We start from the raw sequence: 26206 nt of genomic DNA, 5'->3' as shown, positions 1-26206 counted from the left end.
GAGTTATAGATTTTTAATTATTTTTATTTTCATTTCCTTCCAGTGAGTCAGGCGACCAGACCATTACGTGATGAATTAAACATTCTCTTTTAAGGCGATTTTATGTGTGTGTGTGTGTGTGTGTGTGTGTGTGTGTGTGTGTGTGTGTCTGTGTGTGTGTGTGTGTGTGTGTTTGGATACGTGGAGTCTACTGTCTACCGCTAGCAGTTTTAGTGTAATTTTTTCTTTTAGTAGATATGAACTTTAAACTTTTTTTTTTCTCAATTTAGATTATCTTAAGAAAAAAAAATTGGAATCGGATTTTCCATATTTTTTTTTCTCTCTGTTTTATCATCGGTCTTGTGTGTCCTGCCTCCTGTGTTGTACGAATGGTGGGGCCGTACCTGGGAGAGCCGTGCATGTGGTGAGGCCGTACCTGGGAGAGCCGTGCAAGTGGCGAGGCCGTACCTGGGAGAGCCGTGCATGTGGTGAGGCCGTACCTGGGAGAGCCGTGCATGTGCTGGGGCCGTACCTGGGAGAGCCGTGCATGTGGTGAGGCCGTACCTGGGAGAGCCGTGCATGTGCTGGGGCCGTACCTGGGAGAGCCGTGCATGTGGTGGGGCCGTACCTGGGAGAGCCGTGCAAGTGGCGAGGCCGTACCTGGGAGAGCCGTGCAAGTGGCGAGGCCGTACCTGGGAGAGCCGTGCATGTGGTGGGGCCGTACCTGGGAGAGCCGTGCAAGTGGCGAGGCCGTACCTGGGAGAGCCGTGCATGTGGTGGTGCCGTACCTGGGAGAGCCGTGCAAGTGGTGAGGCCGTACCTGGGAGAGCCGTGCAAGTGGTGAGGCCGTACCTGGGAGAGCCGTGCAAGTGGCGAGGCCGTACCTGGGAGAGCCGTGCAAGTGGCGAAGCCGTACCTGGGAGAGCCGTGCATGTGGTGGGTCCGTACCTGGGATATCCATGTTAGAATATTGTTTGCGTCGTACCCAAAGGTCGTACCGTAGTGTTCAAGGGTCGTTCCGTCTGCCTTGTCTAGAGTCGCAACGTAATCGTCGTGCTCAAGTTACGTACCGTCGTAGTCAAGGTTCATGTACCGTCGTGCTCAGTGTTCGTGTACCGTCGTGCTCAGTGTTCGTGTACCGTCGTGCTCAAGGTTCGTGTACCGTCGTGCTCAGTGTTCGTGTACCGTCGTGCTCAGTGTTCGTGTACCGTCGTGCTCAGTGTTCGTGTACCATCGTATTCAAATTTTGTACTGTCGTGCTTAAGGTTCGTGCACCGCCGTGCTCAGGTATCGTACCGTCGTGCTCAGGTTTCGCACCGTCGTGCTCAGGTATCGTACCGTCGTGCCCGACGCTCGTACCTTCATGCTCCCGGGTCGTACCGTCCAGCTCTCCGCGTAATTAAAATGGGATTGTGAAAGTTAATCATGTTTATGTATTTTTATTGTAGGGAACATTGCGCCATGCTCCATTATCACGTGGGAGGGGTCTCTCTCTCTCTCTCTCTCTCTCTCTCTCTCTCTCTCTCTCTCTCTCTCTCTCTCTCTCTCTCTCTCTCTCTCTCTCTAATCTCTCTCTCTCTCTCTCTCTCCACTAACCCCTGCCTCAGGAAATGTTTTATTCGTGAATATATCAAATGGGTGTCGAATCATCCCCACTTCTATTCTGTCAACATGGCCAGTTGGTGTGTGTGTGTGTGTGTGTGTGTGTGTGTGTGTGTGTGTGTGTGTGTGTATGTGTGTGTGTGTGTGTGTGTGTGTGTGTGTGTGTGTGTGTGTCACTACTGTCTTAGCCCCACCTTAGAATTATTTTCCTGTTTTTATATTGAAGGCTCTAGAGACGGACAAAAGCCCACATCAAGGCCGGGCCTTAATTAGAATACAGAGAGAATTATGAAAGGGAAGAACAAAAAAGGACAAGGGAAAGTATTTACGAATTTCGGAGGAAGTGAATAACCTGTCTTTTGAAATTTGCCAGGTCATAGTTACTGGGAAAGACATAAGAGGGAAGAGAGTTCCAAAACTTCGAGGTGTAGGGAAAGAAACAGATATCAAAATGGCGCACCCTTGAGTTGCCAACGGCCACACAGTAATCATGTGACGCAGCAGCTTGCCGAGTATTGCGTGATACAGCTAATAGTGGGGGTACACAAGCAGCCAGCACTCAGGAGCAAAAACCAAAGTAATACCTACAGATGAGGGAAAGTGAACCAAGATGGCCGCGTAGGTCAAGTGGACTTTGAAGTTAGCGTGGGAGGGTTGTGTCATAGAGTCACTGAGGGATTTTTCTCCAAACATTTCCTACAGCATTTCCGTCCATCGGTGAATTAGACTGCACCTTCTTCTTCATACCCTGTCGTTCTAGGAAGATCTCCTCGCATATAGGGTGGGGATCAGGCCTTCCAGTGATTCCCTTTTTTTTACTTTTTGTTGAGAATAATCATATTTTTCCTTGACTGGTCCAATGCTTCACGTATTTACATCAGGTGATGTGCAAGTAGTAAAGTACCTTTGAAATACACTCGAGCTGTCCATGTTACGTGATGCTGTCTGTCACCACACATCTGTACACTAGGAGGGAGGAACGTCAGTGTCTTGAAGAGCGTCATTGTTATGTACCTTATATGTGGTATGGAGAGCCTGTATACCTGTGAGTATGTCCGGCTCCCACGCCCATATGGGTCCGCATGGAAGGCGTATTGATGGCTTCTAGGAAAATGATTTGGTGACAGGACTCGAAAAAAGATTGAAGATGTGCAGAATAAAATAAGAAAAGATCAGTTAAGTCCATTATGGTAATACAGGATCTGGATTTGTCCCAGAACGCGTTTTTCATTTTCATGGATATGTATTCCACATTTGTGGCTGACTACAGGGCGAGGGGGTATCGTATCGTAGATGGGGTCCCTCTTCTCATGAGAATATACCTTTGTAATCTGAAATCTAAACCGTCACTCATCCTCCCCACATGACCGAACCACTTTAGCAGACCCAGGTCAACCATTTCACTCATCATACGCTCACTTCCCTCCCTGATGGTGTTATTTCTCGCATGACCAACCTGCCTCAGCATCACACATGTAGTCCACATGGTCCTCAGGGGTCTTCGTTTTCCAGCACATCCACCTTCATCGCGTCCAGGCCCCAAGACTCGCATCCATGCAACACCTTCGGGATTGCTGTACCTTTGAACATACTCATCTTCGCCTTGAGAGACACTGACCTCTCCTGCCACACACTCTTTAGTGCCTCAAGGCCTATAACCCCCTCTCTCTCTCCCCCTCAACCACCGTGTGACTCACTTCTATACCCCTGGGTCCATCCGCTGTCACATCCACTCTCATGTACCCAAAAGCACTCAACTTCCTTCAGTTTCTCAAAATTCAAACTCACACTAAGACCTCTCTCTCTCTCTCTCTCTCTCTCTCTCTCTCTCTCTCTCTCTCTCTCTCTCTCTCTCTCTCTCTCTCTCTCTCTCTCTCTCTCTGATGCACCTAACTGACTTACGTTTATTTACATTTACTCCTAACTTTTTCACACTCATACAAACTCTGACACCAGCTCAGGAGTTTTACACTTGTGTCGCCCCGTCTCTTAACCTTGTGTATACTGTATATACCATGTCTTTACTCCTCTATGTGTGTGTTTATATATACACACTCACACACCCAAGCCTAAGCCAGGTAACCATTTATCGACCAGCCCCGACGGTTAGATGAAGGCCTGGGTTGGGTGTAGGCCAATTTCCGCCCCCAGGATTCGAACCCCTCAGAGACTGACCCGTGGCGGGCCCGTGGTTATTTTACGTATATATGTGTGTTTTATATTTTCTTGATAACATTATTTACATAATTCTCATTTGAAAAGTTCAACGACATTTATTTATACTTGGCGGAATAATCGTGGAAAAAGAAAAAGTCGTTGTTTACCCAAAGGCTGAGTGCATCAGGAGGCTGGGGTGTCGACGCACTCACAGGCTGGCCTGTCAAAGCAGCCCCTCAGGGAGCGGTCGAGCTGTCAGGGCTTGCCAGATGTATTTTGACATTTGACACCCAGGAGGGAGTGAGAGACGGCCGGCGAGTTAGGGTACATTTACTGGGTATCAAATACCCGAAAACAGCCGTAAATACTAGCAAACTGACGTGAGAATGCGATTGTTTGTCCTTTTTTTTTTATCGGGATCTCAAAAGCAGTGTTTACAATACTTAATACAAATGCTCCCGAGTGATCATAGGATATATTTAGACCTCGTATGAAAAACTACAGATCAAAAGATGGGACGTTAATCGTCGCGATGTCTTCAGGTTTACAAATAAAACCTGACTGGGCGAAGGAAATCACTTGACGTGCTTTGAGGTTTAACCAACGCCTCGGACACGATAAGAGATTTGCATCTACAGTCACACGATCCAGTGTGTGTGTGTGTGTGTGTGTGTGTGTGTGTGTGTGTGTGTGTGTGTGTGTTATCAATATTTATGACTTTCTGAATTACAAAAGAGAATTTTAAACTCGTAGGACCCCATGTCTTGACCTTATGTGCTGCGTTATCATCTATATATTATTCTTACAAGTTTGCGTTTTCTGAGTAGCGAGGTGACGTCGGGAACAGACGAAGAATGGCCTCATTTACTCACATGCATTTTCTAGCTTTCGTGCAAATGTACCGCAACCAGGAACCCCAGTCCACCACAGCCAGACCCCACAGACCTTTCTGTTGTTTCCCCAGACCATTTCGTGTGCCCTTGTTCAACCCACTGACAGCACTCTGCCCCCTGTATATCACATCGATCCAATTCACTCTTTCCTTCGCAAGTCTCTCCTCTCCTTCATATCCGTTCCCGATAACTCAAGGCGTCTTTCACTCCATCCCTCCGTCTCATTCTCAGTCTTCCCTCCCTCCCTCCCTCCTTGCTCCCTCCCTTCAGTGTTGTAGAACTGGCCCAACCTCTTCATTTCCGAACGTATTTTGCATCCAGTACTGTTTGAGTCAGCTTGCTTCATATTCACCCACCAGTCCGTTACTGTGGAAGGTTTTGGATTTTCAGATAGTAAGATTTATTCTCTAAGATAAAAGGGACTCCAGCCGTCACATTTTGTCTCTTAATTTGTCTGTGCTTGTGTTCTGCGGGTGGCCACTTCCTAGCTCTTCCAGGGACGACCCCACTCAGTGTCGAGGTCTGTAATTAGACCGGTTCACAAACTTGAAAATATTACTCACATCTCACCTCTCTACCGCCCCTCTCTCCCTGTAGCTCAGCTGCCTGAACTGAGGGACGAGTCTCTGGCGCCCGTCTTGAGACCTACCTCCAAGCGGATCTGATTCTCTCTCTCTCTCTCTCTCTCTCTCTCTCTCTCTCTCTCTCTCTCTCTCTCTCTCTCTCTCTCTCTCTCTCTCTCTCTCTCTCTCTCACCAAGTGTAGTGTAATCAAACTTATGGTGTATAATGGAGTGTTGTACGTGCTGTGTATAGTTACTCGCGACTTGTCCTTGCAGGCAGCATTCACATTGACCAGCATGTGAGGTGTCTCCTTGACAGTGAAGACCTCTCGTTGTAACTGAAGCTTTTGACAAGGAAGATAAGAATAATAGATCCTTTCTGGCGCCTGGGTCGGGGACACTAGTCAACTCTTAATTCCTTCCACAGAAGATTCCTGTAATCTTGCCTTCCCCCCCTTCCCCCCTATGTAAGATGATGGTCATTACCTGTCATGGTATCGCCGTGTCCCATCTTCATCACCTCGCCTTTGGTTGGATTTAATTTCATTAACCACTTGTGTGTCTGACCAAAGCGGGAGTCGCTCCGCAGGCAGTTACCATCCTGAATGCTCCTTATTTAGCTTCATTAGTAGGGTGCAGACGGGAGGGGGAACATAATACTTTACACTTGGAAAATCCTGGAAGCCATGATTCCGGTCATGATGGGCATAGACGACCACAGACTATAACCACTGAAATAAAATGTGCATTAACCCCAGTGGGAAAAGGACTTTAGACACCCTAGATCTAGCGACGTTGGATGCATTGCTTGAAACCATTAGAAACGCCATAGGTTACGCAGTGGAGGGATTTAAGGAGGGCGTGTGTGTGTACCAGACCAGCCAGGATGTGATGTTTATGTAGCCCTGCGGGCCACGGCCTCTAGGAGCCTCACTGTGCGGAGGATTAAGACGACATCCTAGTAGTATAAGACTGAGCTGTGAGGGAGAAAGATTTCCGAAACGAATTTAAGGAATAATCCAAGTTTCGGCGACCCATTAAGAAGAAACAGAAACAGCAGCGGCCCCAGGCATGAGGCCCAACGGAACGCCACTGTTTATTTTAAATCTTGCCAGAAGACGCACGTCAAGCGTGCGTCCTTTGTTTCCGTCGACTGTGGCGACTATTGATCCATCAAAGGGTTCCCACTCGTACGCCTCCCTGAAAAATCCCTCCTTTTCCCATCCTTCTGTAGGGAAGCGTATGTCCGGGAACGTACGTCCACTCCCCATGCCCAGATATCTCCCTCCTACGGGACTAATGACTCGATCATATAAGCGTAAAGGATGCGTTATACACATGACCCTGTGGCATTTCTCTCGAACCATAACTGGTGCCCCTCCATCCTCCTGTCACCATATCCCGCCAGTAGTGCTCATCCACCTACGCCATCATCGTAACACACAGACAAAGTAGAATTTCATTTCGCCTTTAAAGTTCCTAATGACACACACACACACTCACACACAGACACACACACACACACACACACACACACACACACACACACACATGAAGCGCTGGTACAAGTAAACTCGCTGGAAAAATAAACACAGAAGCTCCGAGCTTTCGACTGTGTTTCGAGACTCTCTCTCTCTCTCTCTCTCTCTCTCTCTCTCTCTCTCTCTCTCTCTCTCTCTCTCTCTCTCTCTCTCTCTCTCTCCACCCCAGGTCCTTGACGTCATGCTCTCTCTCTCACTCTCTCTCTCTCTCCACTCCAATATCCTTGACCTTTACTGCAAAATTCATTTACATTTGTAAATACTTCGCTTAGTGTAGGCTTACTGTACTGTATGGTTGGCTCATACTCCTGACCCCCTCGTGTTAGTGTTGTAACCGACCGGGGTTTAACTCCCTCTCTACTTACACCTATATTTGCCTGATGGATTTTTCTTGCCTCCTCCATTGCCTTTTTATGTCATATATATTTCTAATGGCCACTTTATAACATTCTTTACGATAAAGATATTTCTGATTCCTGTTATATATATATATATATATATATATATATATATATATATATATATATATATATATATATATATATATATATATATGAAACACAGTAAGTTCCCAAGTGCACTTTCGTGTAATAATCACATCATCAGGGGATATATATATATATATATATATATATATATATATATATATATATATATATATATATATATATATATATATATATGTATATATATATCAAAGACAATTTCAAATATTTTCTCTTTTCATTTCCCTGCTACAGTGTCTGTGTAATTACCTATAAGGAATTACATGTTCATGTAGTGCGGTGAGGGGGTTCTACACCCCAGAGATTCCCATCTCTTGAACTTTCTCTGTTACCATAAATGACTATTAAACTTTTGCATGTCCTCAATATTTACAGTTTCTTCACGTGTGTGTGTGTGTGTGTGTGTGTGTGTGTGTGTGTGTGTGTGTGTGTGTGTGTGTGTGTGATCATCTAAAGTTATAATGAAGCTCTAGATGAAAAGTTACAACCCAACTCATCATCAAAGGCTATAGGTAAACTTTACCAAAAGTTAGAACTGAACTCTGCTGGAGAAAGAATTGCTTCCCTTTCCCCCTCCCTTACCCCTGCTTAAAAGTGATGGGTGAACTTGACAAAATATATATATATATATATATATATATATATATATATATATATATATAACCTTACGATATTTTGTGTAGATCCTCTGTACAATCAGGCTTTTAGAAGCCACACGCTGCCCGTAGGCCCACGCTGTCACCACACCCTGGCTCGTCTGGTGCACTTGGTAAGCACTGGTCCTTCCTCTGTGAGAGCTGGCTAGAACAGACGGAGGGATGTAGATCTGAGGTTTGGTAGGAAGGAGAGGATAAAGATCTTGCATGAGAGGAGTTTAAGGGATTTCTGCTCATGGTTCTTATCTCTTGTTGCCTCTTTTATGAGTTTATCAGATATTCTTCTTCTTCATCGTCTTCTTCTTCTTCTTCTTCTTCTTCTCCTTCTCCTTCTTCTTCTTCTTCTTCTTCTTCTTCTTCTCCTCCTCCTCCTCCTCCTCCTCCTCCTCCTCCTCCTCCTCCTTCTCTTCTTCTGTATTCTCATTCTTCTTCTTCTTCTTCTTCTTCTTCTTCTTCTTCTTCTTCTTCTTCTTCTTCTTCTCCTCCTCCTCCTTCTTCTTCTGTATTCTCATTCTTCTTCGTCTTCTTCTTCTTCTTCTTCTTCTTCTTCTTCTTCTTCTTCTATCTTCATCTTTTTCTTCTATCTACTTCTCCTCTTCCTCCTCCTCCTCCTTCTTTCTTCTTTCTCTTTCTTTCTTTTCTTCGTCTTCTTCTTCCTCACGTTCAACACGACTGGACGACCCTTAAGTTCGACATTACGACCCTGGAGCTTGACGCTTACGATCCTTACGCATGTTCCTCTGTCCTTAGAGCTCACCCTTAACGGTCAGGTCAGAGATCATGCCGTCTCCACCCCAAAGGTCGTGCCGTCGTCGTACTCTAGGGTCGTAACGCCGAGCTCAGGAGTCGTACCGTCCTCCTAACGCCGAGCTCAGGGGTCGTAACGTCCTCCTAACGCCGTGCTCAGGGCGTTGAACCGTCGTCGTAACGCCGTGCTCAGGGCGTTGAACCGTCGTCGTAACGCCGTGCTCAGGGGTTGAACCGTCGTCGTAACACCGTGCCCAGGGGTCGTACCAAGGAGTTTCAGAGATAAGAATATTTTGCATGGCTGTGCGAGAAGATAGTCGTTCGCTTGGCTTAATATCTCCAATTTTTTTTTCTTTCTCTCTCTCTTGATCCTGCCAACCGTCTCATTCACGAGTAATGTTTACGGGTTTGCCTCGGTTGCTAGGGGATAAAATGTTGTTGCATGTGATGAATGAGAGAGGCTCCTTGTCCACGGACCGAAAACGAGCGTCAAGATTAATGAAAGAGAGAGATGGTAATGTGGAATGTGTGAATGAGAGATGTTGGTTGAGTGATGATGTGTGAATAAAGATGGTTGGTGGATGTGTCGTTGGCGAGAGAGTCGATATATGTGTAAGAGCTCATGGGTAAATGTTGAATGTGACATGAGGGGTGGATGTTGAATGTACAGTTGTAACATAAGTGGTGGATGCTGAATGTACAATTGTGACATGAGGGGTTGATGTTGAATGTACATTTGTATGATGACAAGCTGAATGTTGAATACGTAATAAGATGTGGTTGGGGGAACGAACGAGAAGCTTCAGGTGGAGTGGGTGGTAGGTGGAGGTGGAGTGGGTGGCAAGGGTGGATGGCAGTGGAGGGTGGAGGTGTAGTGTAGTACCGGACCTTGTTCTGTTGCTCCCTGCTTGGTATGTGGCGCCCTTGTCACCCTCCAGGATATGGCTCGAAATTCTCTCTCTCTCTCTCTCTCTCTCTCTCTCTCTCTCTCTCTCTCTCTCTCTCTCTCTCTCTCTCTCTCTCTCTAACATTTAAATCATACTGTAACTGTTAATTCCCCTCACAATCAAAGCTATAAAATGAACGCCTATCTTTTTACTGCTGCTACTCAATGTGATAACTGTAAAGCATTACTTGAATAATCAATTTACCATTAAACACATCCAGAATACCGGGGTGTAAATGTATCTTATCCTGGATTTACAGAAACTGTAAAAATGTTTACTCTGGTTGTAAGATTGCAAATGGCGTATTTCTCGGTGTGGTAAGGTACGCGGTCAGTCTTCAGCGTCTATATCCTGTGTTCGCTGAGTACCATTGTTTACATAGCTAAGACTCGATGGAAGAAGAAATTAAAAAAAAAAAGTTGAATTATTGACGATGACGAGGCTTAATATACATTACACTTATTTGGGGAGACGAAAAAAAGAAGTCTAGTAATGTTTACGTCAGCGGACCCAGATAGACAGACACACAAACACACACACACACACATGAAGACTTAAGCCAGAGGGACAAGTGGCCCTGTTCGGGAGGCCAGTAATGACTAGGTATGCCATTCACACCGAGACACTCAGGAATTATAAGAGTCACTGGCGGTGATAATAGAGTCTTTGCATACCCTCACACTCTGGGCGCGGACAAGGACATTATTCTCTTCGTTAGTTCTGCACTCTAAAAGGTAATATTTTAGCTAGACGTATGGGCGACGTTAAAACTAAAAGGACGGTAACAAGAATTCCGCCGCCCTGATTGGCCACTTGGGTATGACGTCACGGAGTTGTGAAGTTGTGCACCAATCGCTCGTCTTCGCGGCTTTTTACGTCACTGATGCTGATGCCGTAAGCCAATCATGCGTCTTAGTGAGCCTTCGACGTCACTTAATGTACAAGCGGTAGACCAGTCACATTTGGTTACTGAAAAGCTGACTATCGCAATTTTTTTTTCCCCCTTAAAGGAACGACAAATGTTTTATCCCTCTGGTGGTAACAATTTACAACGGAAGATGAAGACTGTAAAATACGTTTCGACCTTTGTGTTTTGCTGCTGCGTCCCACATGAGGCTCGTCCTTGGATCTGTTTACCGTACTGCGCCTCTCGCGCCTCCTGACTTGAATGACATTCGAGAAAATCCCAAGTCCATTACACACCGCTTCCCTTCCTTGGAAAATAAATTACTATTATGACCTAATCTTGGCTTTGAGATGTAATGTCTGATGTGATTATTTGGTGGTTATTAAGGAGGATGATAAAGCATAGATTCTCGATAGATTGGGCAATTTTGAAACAAGCAAAAAGAAGGTTTTGATTTTAGACAAGCTTTGATAAAAAGCAGAATTGTATCTTATTTTCCCAAGTTGTAAGATTGTGTGTGTGTGTGTGTGTGTGTGTGTGTGTGTGTGTAGTAGATGAAGTCAGACATTTTTTGCGTTAGTACTTACAAGTAGGGCTGGCTTACTTAAGTGTCTGTTTATACAGCGTGGGGCATGATGACTGTGGAGCAACCAGTGTCAGGAATGGTCCACTGTGGACCAGCTAGTGACCACTGTGGACCAGCTAGTGTGAGTCCTGGACCACTGTGGACCAGCTAGTGTGAGGCCTGGACCACTGTGGACCAGCTAGTGTGAGGCCTAGACCACTGTGGACCAGCTAGTGTGAGGCCTGGACTACTGTGGACCGGCTAGTGTGAGGCCTAGACCACTGTGGACCAGCTAGTGTGAGTCCTGGACCACTGTGGACCGGCTAGTGTGAGGCCTGGACCACTGTGGACCAGCTAGTGTGAGTCCTGGACCACTGTGGACCGGCTAGTGTGAGGCCTGGACTACTGTGGACCGGCTAGTGTGAGGCCTAGACCACTGTGGACCAGCTAGTGTGAGGCCTGGAACACTGTGGACCAGCTAGTGTGAGGCCTGGACCACTGTGGACCAGCTAGTGTGAGTCCTGGACCACTGTGGACCAGCTAATGTGAGGCCTGGACCACTGTGGACCAGCTAGTGTGAGGCCTGGACCACTGTGGACCAGCTAGTGTGAGGCCTGGAACACTGTGGACCAGCTAGTGTGAGGCCTGGAACACTGTGGACCAGCTAGTGTGAGGCCTGGAACACTGTGGACCAGCTAGTGTGAGGCCTGGACCACTGTGGACCAGCTAGTGTGAGGCCTAAGGTGATGCGTTTTCTTTAGGGGCTTTATTATAGCACGACTGTACGACCGTTGAGCACGACGCTACAATTCCTTGGCAACGACGGTACGATCCCTTTAGCACGACGGCACGATCCCATAGCACGACGGTACGATCCCTTAGCACAACGGTACGATCCCTTGACACGACGGTACGATCCCATAGCACGACGGTACGATCCCTTTAGCACGAGCGGTGCGATCCCATAGAACGACGGTACGATCCCATAACACGACGGTACGATCCCTTTATCACGACGGTACGATCCTTGGGTGTGTTGGCCTGGCATATGACCTGACCCTGAGGAGCCAGGTCAAAGGTCACGCCACTGTACCCTAGGGTCGTACACTCGTACCCACAAAGGTTACAATTTTTTTTTTTTTTTTTTTTTTTTTTGCTTTGTTGCCTTTTTACCGTAAGAAAAAGAGGGTCAGGACTCACTGAAATGAAAAACAGATTACAAGCCATTAACTTTTGTCATGATATAAAGGCTTCTGAGAGTAAAGAGAAGAGATATATGACCGAGTATATCATATAGGAGGAGGGCATCTGAACCATCATATAGGAGGAGGGAGTCTGAACCATCATATAGGGGGAGGGAGTCTGAACCATCATATAGGAGGAGGGAGTCTCCACCATCATATAGGAGGAGGGCATCTCCACCATCATATAGGAGGAGGGAGTCTCCACCATCATATAGGAGGAGGGAGTCTCCACCATCATATAGGAGGAGGGCATCTCCACCATCATATAGGAGGAGGGAGTCTCCACCATCATGTAGGAGGAGGGAGTCTCCAACACAGGACTCGGAGGAACGAGAGATCCTGGGCCAAATCATGGCACGTCAGTTCGAGAATTTCAGATAAGCTTCTCCAGCCCTGGGATGAAGGGGTGGTGGTGGTGGTAGTGGGGGAGGGGAGTGAGTGAGGAATACCGACACTGTACACTTAGATCTCGTTGCTGCCCTTTGACCCTACACGACCCGGGATATGACGGGTCACAATATGGGATCAGGGGAAAAGAAGTGGTAGCTCATGACGAAGGGTCTATACTTTAATGGTATAAGGAACCTTCCATAGTTGCTGGTTAACTACGAAATCCTCCAGAACCTCCGATGTTAACCGTTGTCCCCCGCCTTCCGCTCGCCATCTGTTATCTGCGCCTGCGCATCATAGTGATAACAAGACAGTACAGCCACGGGTCATCCCTCGACCGCGCCGCGGGGGCTCGGTATGTTGGTCACGTCTGTGCAGGAGGCGGGAAGCCTAGACAAACAGGCCATCAACCAGCCACCACTGCCGTCTGCCACTGAGAGTGACTCGTCGATGATGTTCAGTGGAGCAACGCCTCGTCAACCCCGACTCCCACTGCTTGCTTCAGTAGAGCAACGCCTCGTCAACTCCCACTGCTTGCTTCAGTGGAGCAACGCCTCGTCAACCCCCCACTCCCACTGCTTGCTTCAGTGGAGCAACGCCTCGTCAACTCCCACTCCCACTGCTTGCTTCAGTGGAGCAACGCCTCGTCAACTCCCACTCCCACTGCTTGCTTCAGTGGAGCAACGCCTCGTCAACCCCCACTCCCACTGCTTGCTTCAGTGGAGCAACGCCTCGTCAGCCCCCCACTCCCACTGCTTGCTTCAGTGGAGCAACGGCTCATCAACCCTCACTCCCACTGCTTGCTTCAGTGGAGCAACGCCTCATCAACCCTCACTCCCACTGCTTGCATCAGTGGGGGGGAACGAAGTGTGATCGAGTGACGCGGCGGAATGAGAGAGGTGACGGAAACCAGGGATGGTCGTAGCCAGAGAGAGAGAGAGAGAGAGAGAGAGAGAGAGAGAGAGAGAGAGAGAGGTATTTTGGGTCTGATGTGGGATGACCTCACCTTAGGAGAGCAGACCATCTTCCCAGACGACAGGTCACACGCTGGAAGTCTGTATAGTAAGACAGGAGACCATTTTCTTCAGACCACTTGCCTCGCGTCTGTCTGGTGTGTTTAAGGTTTTGAAGGCAGCGCATCACGCACGTCCAGCCAGGAGCGTCCGTACCGTCGTGTCACAAGCCCGGGTTTGCGCAGTTGTTTATATCGTGGTATTCATAAATTCGGACCACGGCTGAAGTATGTTACGGCCCCTTGATGGTCCTCACGAGCGTGGTCTGAGTGACCCAGAGTGATGATCCTGCATTTCAGGCAGTTTGTCGCACGTCTGGATCCCTTGTAAGACTCGGGGTGTCGTAAGTGTTGATGTCTGTATTGCTCAAGCAACATGCGCGCACCTCAAGAACTGTCGCCTCTTATGATAATGCCTCTTGCCGCCCAGGGAACTGCTGGCGCGGTTTCTACTGGTAGCAGGAGTGGCTTGATGTCGCTCCGTGCTGCCACCTATTGTTGTCAGATGGAGGTAAGAAGAGGCGTTGGCAGAAAGGTGTGTCCGAGCCAGACAGCGACAGGACATTTGAGGTGACATGGCTGTCGGAGCCTTAGCCACTTGGACGCGGGATCTGACGTTGCGAAAGAGAGGAGTTTGCCCAGGGTGATAGATAATAGGGTGAAGGTGATAGATAATATAGACGCGGCCCTCGACGTCCTTGTGACCCCCCCCCCCCCCTTTCCTCCAACCCTCAAGGGTCCGTGTCATGATGACGTAGGCAGAGGTCAGAGAGGGGAGGGACTCCCCCCCGGGAGAGCTCTGAATGCCAGGCCAGACGGGAGAAAAGACCTCGGTCATGATTCAATGCCTGACCTGACCTGGAGGTTACACTCCCATTATCATTATTATCATTATTATTATTATTATTATTATTATTATTATTATTATTATTGTCATTATTATTATCATTATCATTATTGTCATTATTATTATTATTATCATTATTGCCATTATTATTTTATTATTACATTTATTATTATTATTATTATTATTATCATTATTATTATTATTATTATTATTATTATTATTATTATTATTGTTATTATTATTCTATTATTATTATTATTATTATTATTATTATTATTATTATTATTATTATTATTATCATTATTATCATTATTATTATTATTACTATTATTATTTCTAACACTGTTACCTGGCCATATGCTCCATGCTGACCCCTTCACACGTCAAGTACCACGTCAGTCCTTGGGCAAAACCTTTCTTACATATATTCTAAGAAAATAAAAGGTCCATTGACCCATAAGGAAGGTACAGTGCACGTAAACCACCTCGAGCAGTCTGTTCAACTAAACTGTTGCGCGCTGGACGTGCAGGAACTGGTGAGACACAGCAGGTAGGGTGATTTAAGAGGTCGTCTGTGTCACAGCAGGTAGTGTCATTGACAAGGTCATCTGTAGCACAGCAGGGAGGGGCATTTACAAAGTAGTCTGTAGCACAGCAGGGAGGGTCACTGAACGAGGTCATGTGAGGCACAGTCAGGGTCTTGTACAAGGTCATGTGAGGCATAGGCAAGGTCGCTTACAGCGTCGTCTTAGGCACAGTCAGGGCCATTCTACAAGGTCATCTGGGACGGCGCAGGGAAGGTCACTTAACAAGGTCATCTGGGACAGCGCAGGGAAGGTCACTTAACAAGGTCATCTAACTTTGGGTAAAGTTAACACTTTACGTTGTTATCGTCCACTACGTCATAATGACCCGAAGTCAGCCAACAACGTCTGACAGTATGATTGAATTCCGTCATGTTTGTTATACGAGTTTCACCTTTATTACCTGCAGCCGAGGGGCAGGCTCACGAGAATAGCCCTTTCTTGCCACTGATGCTGTTCTTATTATCCCATTTTCTCTAACCTATTCTTTGCTCGTAGGTCCACAGTGCTTGTCGCACATGTTTGCCCTTTTGACGTACAGGATGATTTTGCATGATTTTGATGTGCATGAAAAGCATTGACCACATGTACTGTGAGGATGTAAGTGGTCGTAGAATTATCCTTAACACCTGAAGAAGGTGTGAACGATCTTTCGATTGGTGGATGTAGCTTGACGTTGACGGCCTTACTGACCCTTAGCAGTTGATGGGCCTGACGACCAAACAACCCACCAACCTAATAAAGAAATTCGCAAAATGTTTAGAATGAAGTGGCAGACGATCAGTATGTACTTAATATCCCAACATGATGTTTGCTGATCTCAGTATACGTCCTCCATTTGTGCCTCAGTCTCGTGATGCCAGACTTATAGAAGTCTTATTCTTGGTCAGACAAGCCTTCAGTAGCCTGTGGACGTCTCTCATCATCGTCCTCAAAACAGCAGGTGGGTCTTGAAGCTTCGAAATAGACCACAGTCACTTGGCTCCTGATGTGGGCTATAAGGAGGGGCGGTTGGTCTTCGAAACCACAGGCGAGAATAGCAGCTTGAGCAATACGGGTTTTATGAAGCATTTGTCATGGAGGAGGAACACACCTTTGGTTAACATGCCTCGGCGTCTGATGGCCTTGCGCAATGGTCGAATCACGCTGGGCGTCACGTATATGTATAGTCGATCTGTAGAAATCCCTGGAGATCATAGACATTTAGAGCAGCCGAGGGTTTGAATCTGGAACTTCTCTGGCGTTGCAGAAATCCGATGTTTCCACAGCGTGAAAAATAACCTCAGAGAATAGAAGTAAATATCTGGGAACGACTGGAACATTGAGGCTAAACTCCTTAGAGCGCAAAGGAGAGAGGTACATATGTGGCTGGGAGATCACAGATGGCGTAGACCCCAACTTAAACCCGGAGATAACTTCCCAATACCACGAGAGATATCGGTATCCTGTAAGAACAATGCCTTCTGAGATCTAAAGGTGCGAAAGGCATAAAGATGAGAGAACACCTTAAACCATCCGGGGCCCGAGGCTTTCCAGCACCTTGCCTGGAACCATCAGAAACCACAGGGGGATGCCCGGTGGAGAGGTTCGAGAGTATCTTGGACAAGTACCAACAGAGTGTACCGGACCAGCCAGGCTGTGGGGACGGATGTGAGGGTCTGCAGGCAGCGGTGACCAACAACTTGGTCGACCAACTACCCAAACCCAGCAGTCTAGGCCCAGCCCGGGCTGTGGTGGTGGTGATGGTGTTGGGGGGGGAGGTGGAGTTAGAAGACCCCCAGCTCCCGGGAATACCTCAGGTAAGCATCATGGTTTTTTTATGAGCTGCGGATGGCATACAGGAACAATGTGCTGGACCAGAAGACCGATGAAGAGGAACATACAGTAAGGAATGACGTCAGCATACGTAACATTAAAGCGAAGTGTTTTGAGGTGATAGTAGTCTCTCTCTCTCTCTCTCTCTCTCTCTCTCTCTCTCTCTCTCTCTCTCTCTCTCTCTCTCTCTCTCTCTCTCTCCCTCAGCGGACCCACGGGCCGGATTTGATCATTCTGATTCGACGATTAAGTGAATTGGCCGTGACGGACCCGGAGAATGGCTTGGATAACGGCCCCAGAGAGTGGGGCGTCGGGGGAGGGGAGGACCCGGAGGAATGGGAGGAGGAGGAGATGGAGGAGGAGGAGGAGATGGAAGCCACCGTCGTCCAGTGTCCACAATAAACATTAGCGATGATGTTGACTGAAGGATAGATGATGTTTATATCGAATTATTGAAACGGTCATCGATGGAAGGCAATGGAAGAGGAGAAAATCAGCGAAGAAGAAGAAGAAGAATCTGTGAGTGAAGATAAGATGGAACATGACAGAAGCTGAAAGAATGAGAGGAGAGGTAAGATGAGGGTATGACGGTTCAGGACCAGTTAGTGGCGAAGACAAATGAAGATGGAACCAGGAGGATCACTTGGAGCCAACCAGACTGTAATGTTTGGTATGCTTGGATGTGACACACACACAGACATGACGAAAATGTGTGGAGAAGAACGATTGCAGAAGCATTACTAAATGGCGTCCTAGCTACGTCTCTTCGTTGTATATCAACTGACTGTTATATTTCTCTCTTGTGTCTCCCCTGATGATGTGATTATTACACGAAAGTGCACTTGGGAACTTATCGTGTTTCATTTTCCCCGTGGACTCATAGGAATATATATATATATATATATATATATATATATATATATATATATATATATATATATATATGTGTGTGTGTGTGTGTGTGTGTGTGTGTGTGTGTGTGTGTGTGTGTGTGTGTGTATAGCCTTTGTCTGCATGTAATTCAATAAATCACTCATCATTACCAATGGTGTATTACACATGTACTCCTCTCTCTCTCTCTCTCTCTCTCTCTCTCTCTCTCTCTCTCTCTCTCTCTCTCTCTCTCTCTCTCTCTCTCTCTCCCCCACCTCAAGCCCCCTTCCCAGTGTCCCAGACATCATCCACCACCCTTACTTCTCCCTACGGTCAAACCACGTACACACACTTTGGGGTCGCATCATTTTACCCTCCATCCCTCAGAAATTTCCCCCAAGACAAAAAATAAAACAAGATATGTCCTCGAAAATCATAATTTAGTCCCTCTAGCACGCAAGATACTACACAGGTACTGTGTTCTACCCACTGGACTGCATGACGAAGATAAGAATGATGACAAAGTGGACATGGTGAGTGAGGGTAACAGAGAGAGAGAGAGATCTATATGTCTGTGTTGCGGACAAGATAGATCTCTGTGGATGTTGTGGCCGAACACCGGTAAATCTGTGTGTTCCAGGAGGACGCCAGACTTTTAATATCATGCAAATCAAAAACGCTTATATATTTCACTTCAGTTAAAGTGACTGTAAAGATTACAGTGGCAAAGAGTTGAGCACGCGTGTGGCCTCTGTGGCGCAGTGGTCAGCGTGGCGAATTACGTATTGCCTTGGGTCGCGTTCGAGTCCCGGGCGGGGCAGACGGCTCACAGCCTGAGTGGATGGGCTTTACACAATCCAGGGGGACAGTCTTTCACAGTGGGGTCTTGCCTTACTCAGTTCCTTAACCAGTGCGGGGAAATGCACTGAAGATAGAAGAAAAGACGTTTGAAACTACTTTAGAAAAAACATTGATAATAATAGTAAGACATTCTAACATACGTTGATTCCAGAAAATGCCTTGCTAGGAAAAGAGTTTATGTAAACAAGTCTTATTATGTAAACTGCGACACGTTTCAACAAGCAGAGATGTAAAAATCACGTGTGTAAACAACTTAGGTGTATAGACCATCAAAAGTGTAAACAGTTTAGGATTAGATGATCACAGGTGTACACAATGCAGGTGTGGATGATCACAGATGTAAACAATACAGGTGTAGATAGTCACAGGTGTAAACAGGCAGATGTCGATGATCACAGGTGTAAAAGAATTAAATGTAGATGATTACAGGTATAAACAAAGCAACTCTAGATAATCACAGGTATGAGCAATGCAGGTGCAGAGTATCACAGATGTAAACAATATTTGTGAAATGACCACAGACGTAAACAACCTAAGTGTGGATAAGACAGGTGTAAAAAACCCACATATTGGAGACAGGAGGTGTAAACAGCCCAAGTGTAGATAGTCTCAGATGAAAAGAATGAAAAGAGAAAAAACGGGTGAATAGGTAAAGAAAACGGGTGGAACACGCCCACTTCTCTGACTTCACTGCAAAAAGAAAAAACTTATTTAGGCAAGCACAGATGTCAACAGAGGACATGTGAGCCTGCATGATCAGTGTGTGGGTTCGATACTTCACCACACACTTGCTAACAGGTTAGGTTAGGTTAGGTTAAGTTAGGTTAGGTTAGGTTAGGTTAGGATAAGTTAGGTTAGATTAAGTTAGGTTAGGTTAGGATAGGTTAGGTTAAATTAGGTTTGGGAAGGATAGGTAAGGTTAGGATAGGTTAAGTTAGGTTAGGTTAAGTTAGGTTAGGTTAGGTTAGGATAGGTTAGGTTAAGTTAGGTTTGGTAAAGTTAGGTTAGGTAGTTTGGGTAGGTTTGGTAAGTCCGTCACCACAATCACCTTGTACCAAGGAACTAGTATTGTACAGATTACAAGAATTGTGCTAAACCTGCTACAGTCAGTGTCATACACAACCCATAAAAACAAGTGCACAGCTTAACAAGCATATAGCATAGTTCTCCCATAATTACGTGTCTGTCAACTACTATATTACTGTAAAAGCGACCAATGTGATGATATTCATCACATACTGTTTATCATGATATAAATAATATATGTCAACACAGTATTATTACGACAGCTCAACAAATATGTCATATATACGTTGCTTAATGATCGCCATGAAATGTATAATGTATATCAACACTGTACTACCGCAGTTCAGTCAATATGTAACATTGTATTACTTAATATTTAACTGTTTGTCATATAAAACCTTCCTTTTTACTGTTTAGATACAAGTATCCAGCCCGACCTTGGTCTGAGCTCTTTTGTGAGTGATTAACTACTTGCCATCATGACCCCTCAATCATCTTATTTCTCATCTGTATCATTTTTTTTCAGCCCAGAGGCTGCCTGGATTCCATAAACCGTTTTTTATTGATTTCTTCACACACACACACACACACACACACACACACACACACACACACACACACACTCCCATTTCTTCTTCTTGTTCTTCCTCTTCTTCTTCTTCTTCTTCTTCTTCTTCTTCTTCTTCTTACGTTTAGGAAATATTAGATGAGATGTCTTGGAGTATATGGGAAGTCCTGGTAGCAGCAGGCCTATACAGAAAAATCGTGGAATATAACGTGTAAAGGTTGATCGTGTCTGAATGGTTTGTGTGTGAGTGTTCAAAGTTCCAAAGCGTTCATACAGTAATTTGCCTTTTCGGTTTTAAATCCGACGTGTAAAAGTTTTTCTCTTGCGCGCATTGGTGTTGACATGTTCAACGTGTGAGCGAAGTGTTTCAATTTGTTTAGTCTTCTTGTAGCTGTCCTAGACGTTCAGTGGTCACTGTGGTTTTTTATTTTCCAAGTTTAAGGTCGTTCGTGTCTACACCACATGATAGCGAGGCTACACTGTCTCTACACCACACTGACCTCGGCTGGTGAGGCAACACCGTCTCTCCACCACATTAACCACAGGTAGTGAGGCAACACTTGTCTCTACACCACATTAACCACAGGTTACCACACTGCCCAGATCTACACCACACCAACCACAATTGAAACTCAGAGATGATAACTCAGTCTTCAGACACATCTCACTTCACTCGATGATTTCACCAAAAAAAAACAAGAATACACATCAGAAAAAAGTACCACACAAATGTATTTTCATTATGGTTGTCTAACTGATGTCACTGAACGAGCCGAAAGTTACCAAACTATGTTACAGTTGCTGTAACAGATGGCGTGGCTGTAACGGAGGCCAGTTCAGCCAGGCAGTCTCGTGCAGCACAGAAATGAGAATGAAAGAAACTGATGAAAGTTTCTGTAATGTCTCCTCCTTGAATCACATTCAGTTATCCGGGTCAAGAGGGTCTGTGAGACCAGGTCAGGAAGGTCTGTGAGACCAGGTCAGGAAGGTCTGTGAGACCAGGTCAGGACGGTCAGTGAGATCAGGTCAAGACGGTCTGTGAAACCAGGTCAGGAGGGTCTGTGAGACCAGGTCAGGAGGGTCTGTGAGACCAGGTCAGGAGGGTCTGTGAGACCAGGTCGGGACGGTCAGTAAGATCAGGTCAAGACGGTCTGTGAAACCAGGTCAGGAGGGTCTGTGAGACCAGGTCAGGAGGGTCTGTGAGACCAGGTGAGGACGGTCAGTGAGATCAGGTCAAGACGGTCTGTGAGACCAGGTCAGGAGGGTCTGTGAGACCAGGTCAGGAGGGTCTGTGAGATTCTCCGTGTCCTCCGCCAGTTGGGCGTCGGTAAGACCAACGTGGAGATAAGAGCACTTCCGCTCTTGACAACCCGGCTGTGATTGTCTGGCATAGTCCTTAATGGCCTAGTTTGCTTGTTAACGCTGGTGGAGGCTGGCCTGGTGACCTAAGGGAAGGAGTGTGTGTGTGTGTGTGTGTGTGTGTGTGTGTGTGTGTGTGTAATAATGTTGATGATATCACTGGTAATTATTAGGTGTTTATTGAAGTAACATCGTCGAAAGGCTGGATAATATACAGAGAAAATACACACAGTACAAGGACTTGGGCTATGAAAAAAGAGGCGGGTAAACAGACCGTCTTCTTCATTCGTATACTGGGGTGGCTCTCTGCTGGGGTTGGGTTGTTCCTGAAGCCGTCTGTGGTGCGAACCTTCAACTGGGGGACGAGGGATCACATGTGGCAGGAGTTGGCGGTGATGAGAATGGAGGAGGATGCCGCTATATCTCTTTTATGTCTTGAGCTGTCGCATGAGGGCCAGAAGAGGGTGTGTTGAACTCCCTCTTGAGGACTGGTGCTGGAGGTGACCCCGAGGAAGATCTTGCTCACCTTCTAAGACCAGGTGGGGGAGGTATAGGTGACCTTAGGGGGAGATGAACGTTAGTTAGATGTTTCCTGCGTCGAGTCACAGGAAGGCCAAGTGTCTCGAGTCGATGAGGAATATCAAGACGATAGCTGAAGGGTCTGGTGGTGGTATGTACGTCTTCCTGTTTAGTGTCATGTCCACAAGCTTGTTGGACTGAACAGTTCAGAGGGCGGAGGTCAGATGAGACAGGACGAGGTGGGAGATTACTGGAGTAAGGTTAATGATCATGACCAAGTTCTTGGTTTAATTAATGTGGATAAGTGTTTTATTTTTCCCAGTTATAGAAGATGTTAAGGATGTTCTTTTTTTTTTTGTTTTAATTCAGAAGCTAAACTTCAAAACTTTGAGCTCTGTGGGACGACCTGGTCGGCCTGGCCTTTGATTTGACCCCTTAAAGGTCAGGTTTAATCTCAGGTCATCACACCAAAGGGTCGTGCCGTCCTGCTCATGGGGTTAAAGGAGAACAGAGGAACAGATCGGGAGAAATGGCTACAGCACCATACACGATGTAGTTAGCCAGCAGGAGAGAAAATGGGGCCGACGTGCATGTGGGAAGAGAGCCACTGGGGTTTAATGGGGGGAGGAGGGGGGGGGGAGTCCAGCAAATGATGGGTTCAGGGGCGGGTGTCGTTAACGAGGATGGGTGATGGGGCTGGGAGAAGGCCGCCTTCATGGGTGCATATAATTACTGAGGAATGTGGGGGACTGGCGGCAGAGCCTACCTTGTTGCAGGGTTGGGGATGTGTGTGTGTGTGTGTGTGTGTGTGTGTGTGTGTGTGTGTTGTGATGGGCGTGGCTCTTGGTGTAGGTGTGGTTTAGCTATGGGTGGGTTGAGGGTGTGGTGTTACCAGAGGTTTATGGGGATGTGGTTGTTAATGTGGTTGTGAGTGTTAGTGGGGGAGAGTGAGCACTGGTGTAGAAGTGATTGTCTGTAAGGCAGTAGATGTCGTGGGAGGCGTTCGTGTGGTTGTAGGTTGTACTATATATTCCCATATATATACTATATATATATATATATTGGGTGTACAGCCATGGGCAGCGGGTGTGGCCACTCTTGCCTTGTAGTATGCATATCACACCGTCACTTCATGATGGTGTTATCATATTGTCTTCCATCTCTCTCTCTCTCTCTCTCTCTCTCTCTCTCTCTCTCTCTCTCTCTCTCTCTCTCTCTCTCTCTCTCTCTCTCTCTCTCTCACCATAAGAAACTAATTTTTTATGCGCGCACAGGGGACCGGTGCATGAAAAGACATGAAAACCCCTGTGGCGACTCACGGTCACTATACTATACCACGGAAGCACGTGTGTGTGTGTGTGTGTGTGTGTGTGTGTGTGTGTGTGTGTGTGTGTAATAGGCTGATGGCAGTGGAGGTCCTTGACTTGTACTTTACATATTCATAGAAGTATTTCTGATATTTTTTTCTCTCCTTTTAATGAATGGCTCTTTTGATCCTCGTGTTCCTCCTGCTATATTGGCACGACGCTCACTCTGCATTTTGGTTCGTTTCTTCAGCTGCTCCTGTCTGGTCTTGTGTGTGTGTGTGTGTGTGTGTGTGTGTGTGTGTGTGTGTGTGTGTGTGTGTGTGTGTACACGTCAGGCGACCACAGAAGATCGTCATTTTGTTTCCTACATCTATAGAAACTCTGTTGCCCAAATATTGGCTTGTTTTCCCCTCACTGATATTTGTATGTGTCCCGTTCGTGTGTGAGGTTCCCCTCTGGACGTTTGTCCAGACGTTTATGAGGTTAATGTTGTTCTTCTCCTCATGTATGAGTAGGCGAGGACCTAGCAGCAGAATGTGGTGATCTGTGAATGTGTTTGGTGGCCGCTTGTGGCTCCCAACCCTCTTGGATCACCAGGTATGTACAGTAGGGTCGTGTGTCAGCACATCAGCTCGGGTAGGCTGATGACCACGACTCAAACCGACGACCTCCAGTTCAGCGTGGCTACCACACTCTTGGAATTGGAGATCGGCCCTGGTGTATGACGGCCTGGCCGTTGACCTGACCCTCATGGGTCATCAGTACCTTGGGCTCGTACCGTCGTGCTTAAAGGATCGTACCGTCGTGCTTAAAGGGTCGTACAGTCGTGCTTAAAGGGTCGTACCGTCGTGTTTAAAGGGTCGTACCGTCGTGCTTTAAGGTCGTCCCGTCGTGTTTAAAGGGTCGTCCCGTCGTGTTTGAGGATGGTACCGTCGCGCCCAAGAGGATTTAATAGATACCCAAGTCTATCTCATGTGGGTTTAAACCTGACCAGGGTAACAGTAATGTACGTGCGTCTGACTTCTTTGATGTACCAAGAATGTCTGTAGATTTCTTTCGTTGACATGTGTTCACACCTTGGGTAAATATTCCCTCTGCCTTTTTTTCCAAGTTTGCCTTGATGGCTTAGAAAAGCTATCTATTCCTTAAGCTGTCAGGCAGATGGACAAATATTATTACTATCAAACAGCTTATGTTTCGGGTTGGCAGGCATCGAGTATTTATATGACTCTGGCCTTGTGCCACATGAATATATTTTATTCTAACCAAAGGCTCGAAAGCTCAGATTTAGAAAAAAAAGAATGTCTAATGCAAATAGTCTTCAAGTATCTGTGTCCAGCCAAACATATAGCAATAATAATGTTTGTGTGAATGATGTAGCATATATAAGTATTGATTTATTTATCTGCATGTTTATGTATTTACTTATGATCTCCCTTGTTCGTAAATTTCTGGCGGCATGTTGGTTGGTGAGGCATGAAGGAATCTTCTGCTTTCTTGCCTTGATTTTCTCTCTTCTCTTCTTGATTTCTGTCAGTTTCCCGCTCTCTTCTACTTTCCTTATGTCTCTTATTCTCTTCTATTCTCTTATCTCACCTGTTTCCCATCGCTGTTCCCACTGACTTTGCTTCTGGGTACCTCCTTGTCTATGGTGTTCGCATATGACTGACTTCTTTCTCTGTCTCCTGTTTCAGACTCGGCACGACCCAGCAACAGCAACAGGAACCATGGGTCCCTGGAGCAGGCACGTGCACCACCGGCAGCCGCCCCAGCCGACCCCACCCTCTCCCGCCAACACCACACACCCGGACAAGCTCAGCGCCGCGAGCATAGCCGGTGACGTGTGTGGTACGAAGAGTGTGAGAGCTTGGACTAATACCGTGGAAGGCACGGCTCGCACCAGTGCCCCGACTAGTGCTATGGTAGCTCCACCCAGCGCCATGGTAGCCCCGACCAGCGCCATGGTAGCCCCGACCAGCGCCATGGTAGCCCCGACCAGCGCCATGGTAGCCTCGACTAGTCCCAAGATAGCCGCGACGAGTCCCTTCGACCCTGCTGTCGAGCCGACTAGACTCAACATATCAGTTCACGTCCCAGTAGACACGGCGTGTCCTGGGGCTGCGTCCACGCAGACTCTGGCTCTCCCAGACCGTCCCAGAGGGAGCTGGACGCCCCCCACGGGACGTGAGGGGGACGATGGTGGCAGCCTGGTGCCCTCGCCAGACACAAACACCGCCACTATACCTGCGTCATCGTCTGTCGCATTTTCCACCCGTCCCTCTGGGACGCTGCCTGGCCAGAGCCCCACTTGGCCCTCCCGCAACCCCGCTAATGTTCCATGCGACGCCAAGACCAGCGGCTGTACGCCAGCAGCACCCACTCCGCCGCAGACGTTCTTAGATAAACCCCGTGCCGCCAGCTCGTACGCCCACAGCTCGGGTGGGCGGAGATGGATGGCTCTGCTACTGTTCCTGCTGCACCTCTTGGCTCACACCACGCCCACTCTGGCCCAGGTGGTCGGTAAGTGTTGTCTCCTGTGTTTTTGTGGTTAACGGTACACAGTCAAAGGGCGGAGGGGGATGTCCCCTCCTCCTCCTCACGCTCCACACACTCCTCTCTCCATCCACATGTCCTGTGCACGACCGCACGATCCATGGGAATGATAATGTGACCTCTGATCCGAAAGTAAAGTGTCAGGTCAGAGGTCACGCTGTCATAACCAAGGGGTCATACCATTGT

The 26206-nt window shown here is 47.0% G+C and overlaps 1 protein-coding gene across 3 annotated transcripts in view; it reads left to right on the top strand.

Moving 5' to 3' along the window:
* The window catches only part of LOC139749922 (BMP-binding endothelial regulator protein-like), a 225596-nt gene that overhangs the window by 49464 nt on the left and 149926 nt on the right, over positions 1-26206 (top strand). For all 3 annotated transcript variants that reach the window (XM_071664337.1, XM_071664336.1, XM_071664338.1), the window contains exon 3: positions 25162-25987. In XM_071664337.1, coding sequence (XP_071520438.1) covers positions 25162-25987 — 826 coding nt within the window. The remainder of the gene's footprint in view (positions 1-25161; positions 25988-26206) is intronic.

This window comes from Panulirus ornatus, chromosome 8, assembly GCF_036320965.1.
Source record: "Panulirus ornatus isolate Po-2019 chromosome 8, ASM3632096v1, whole genome shotgun sequence".
NCBI classification, from domain to species: Eukaryota; Metazoa; Arthropoda; class Malacostraca; order Decapoda; family Palinuridae; genus Panulirus; species Panulirus ornatus.
The sequence above is the reverse complement of the archived record's forward strand: the minus strand, read 5'-3'. Positions and strand labels throughout refer to the sequence as shown.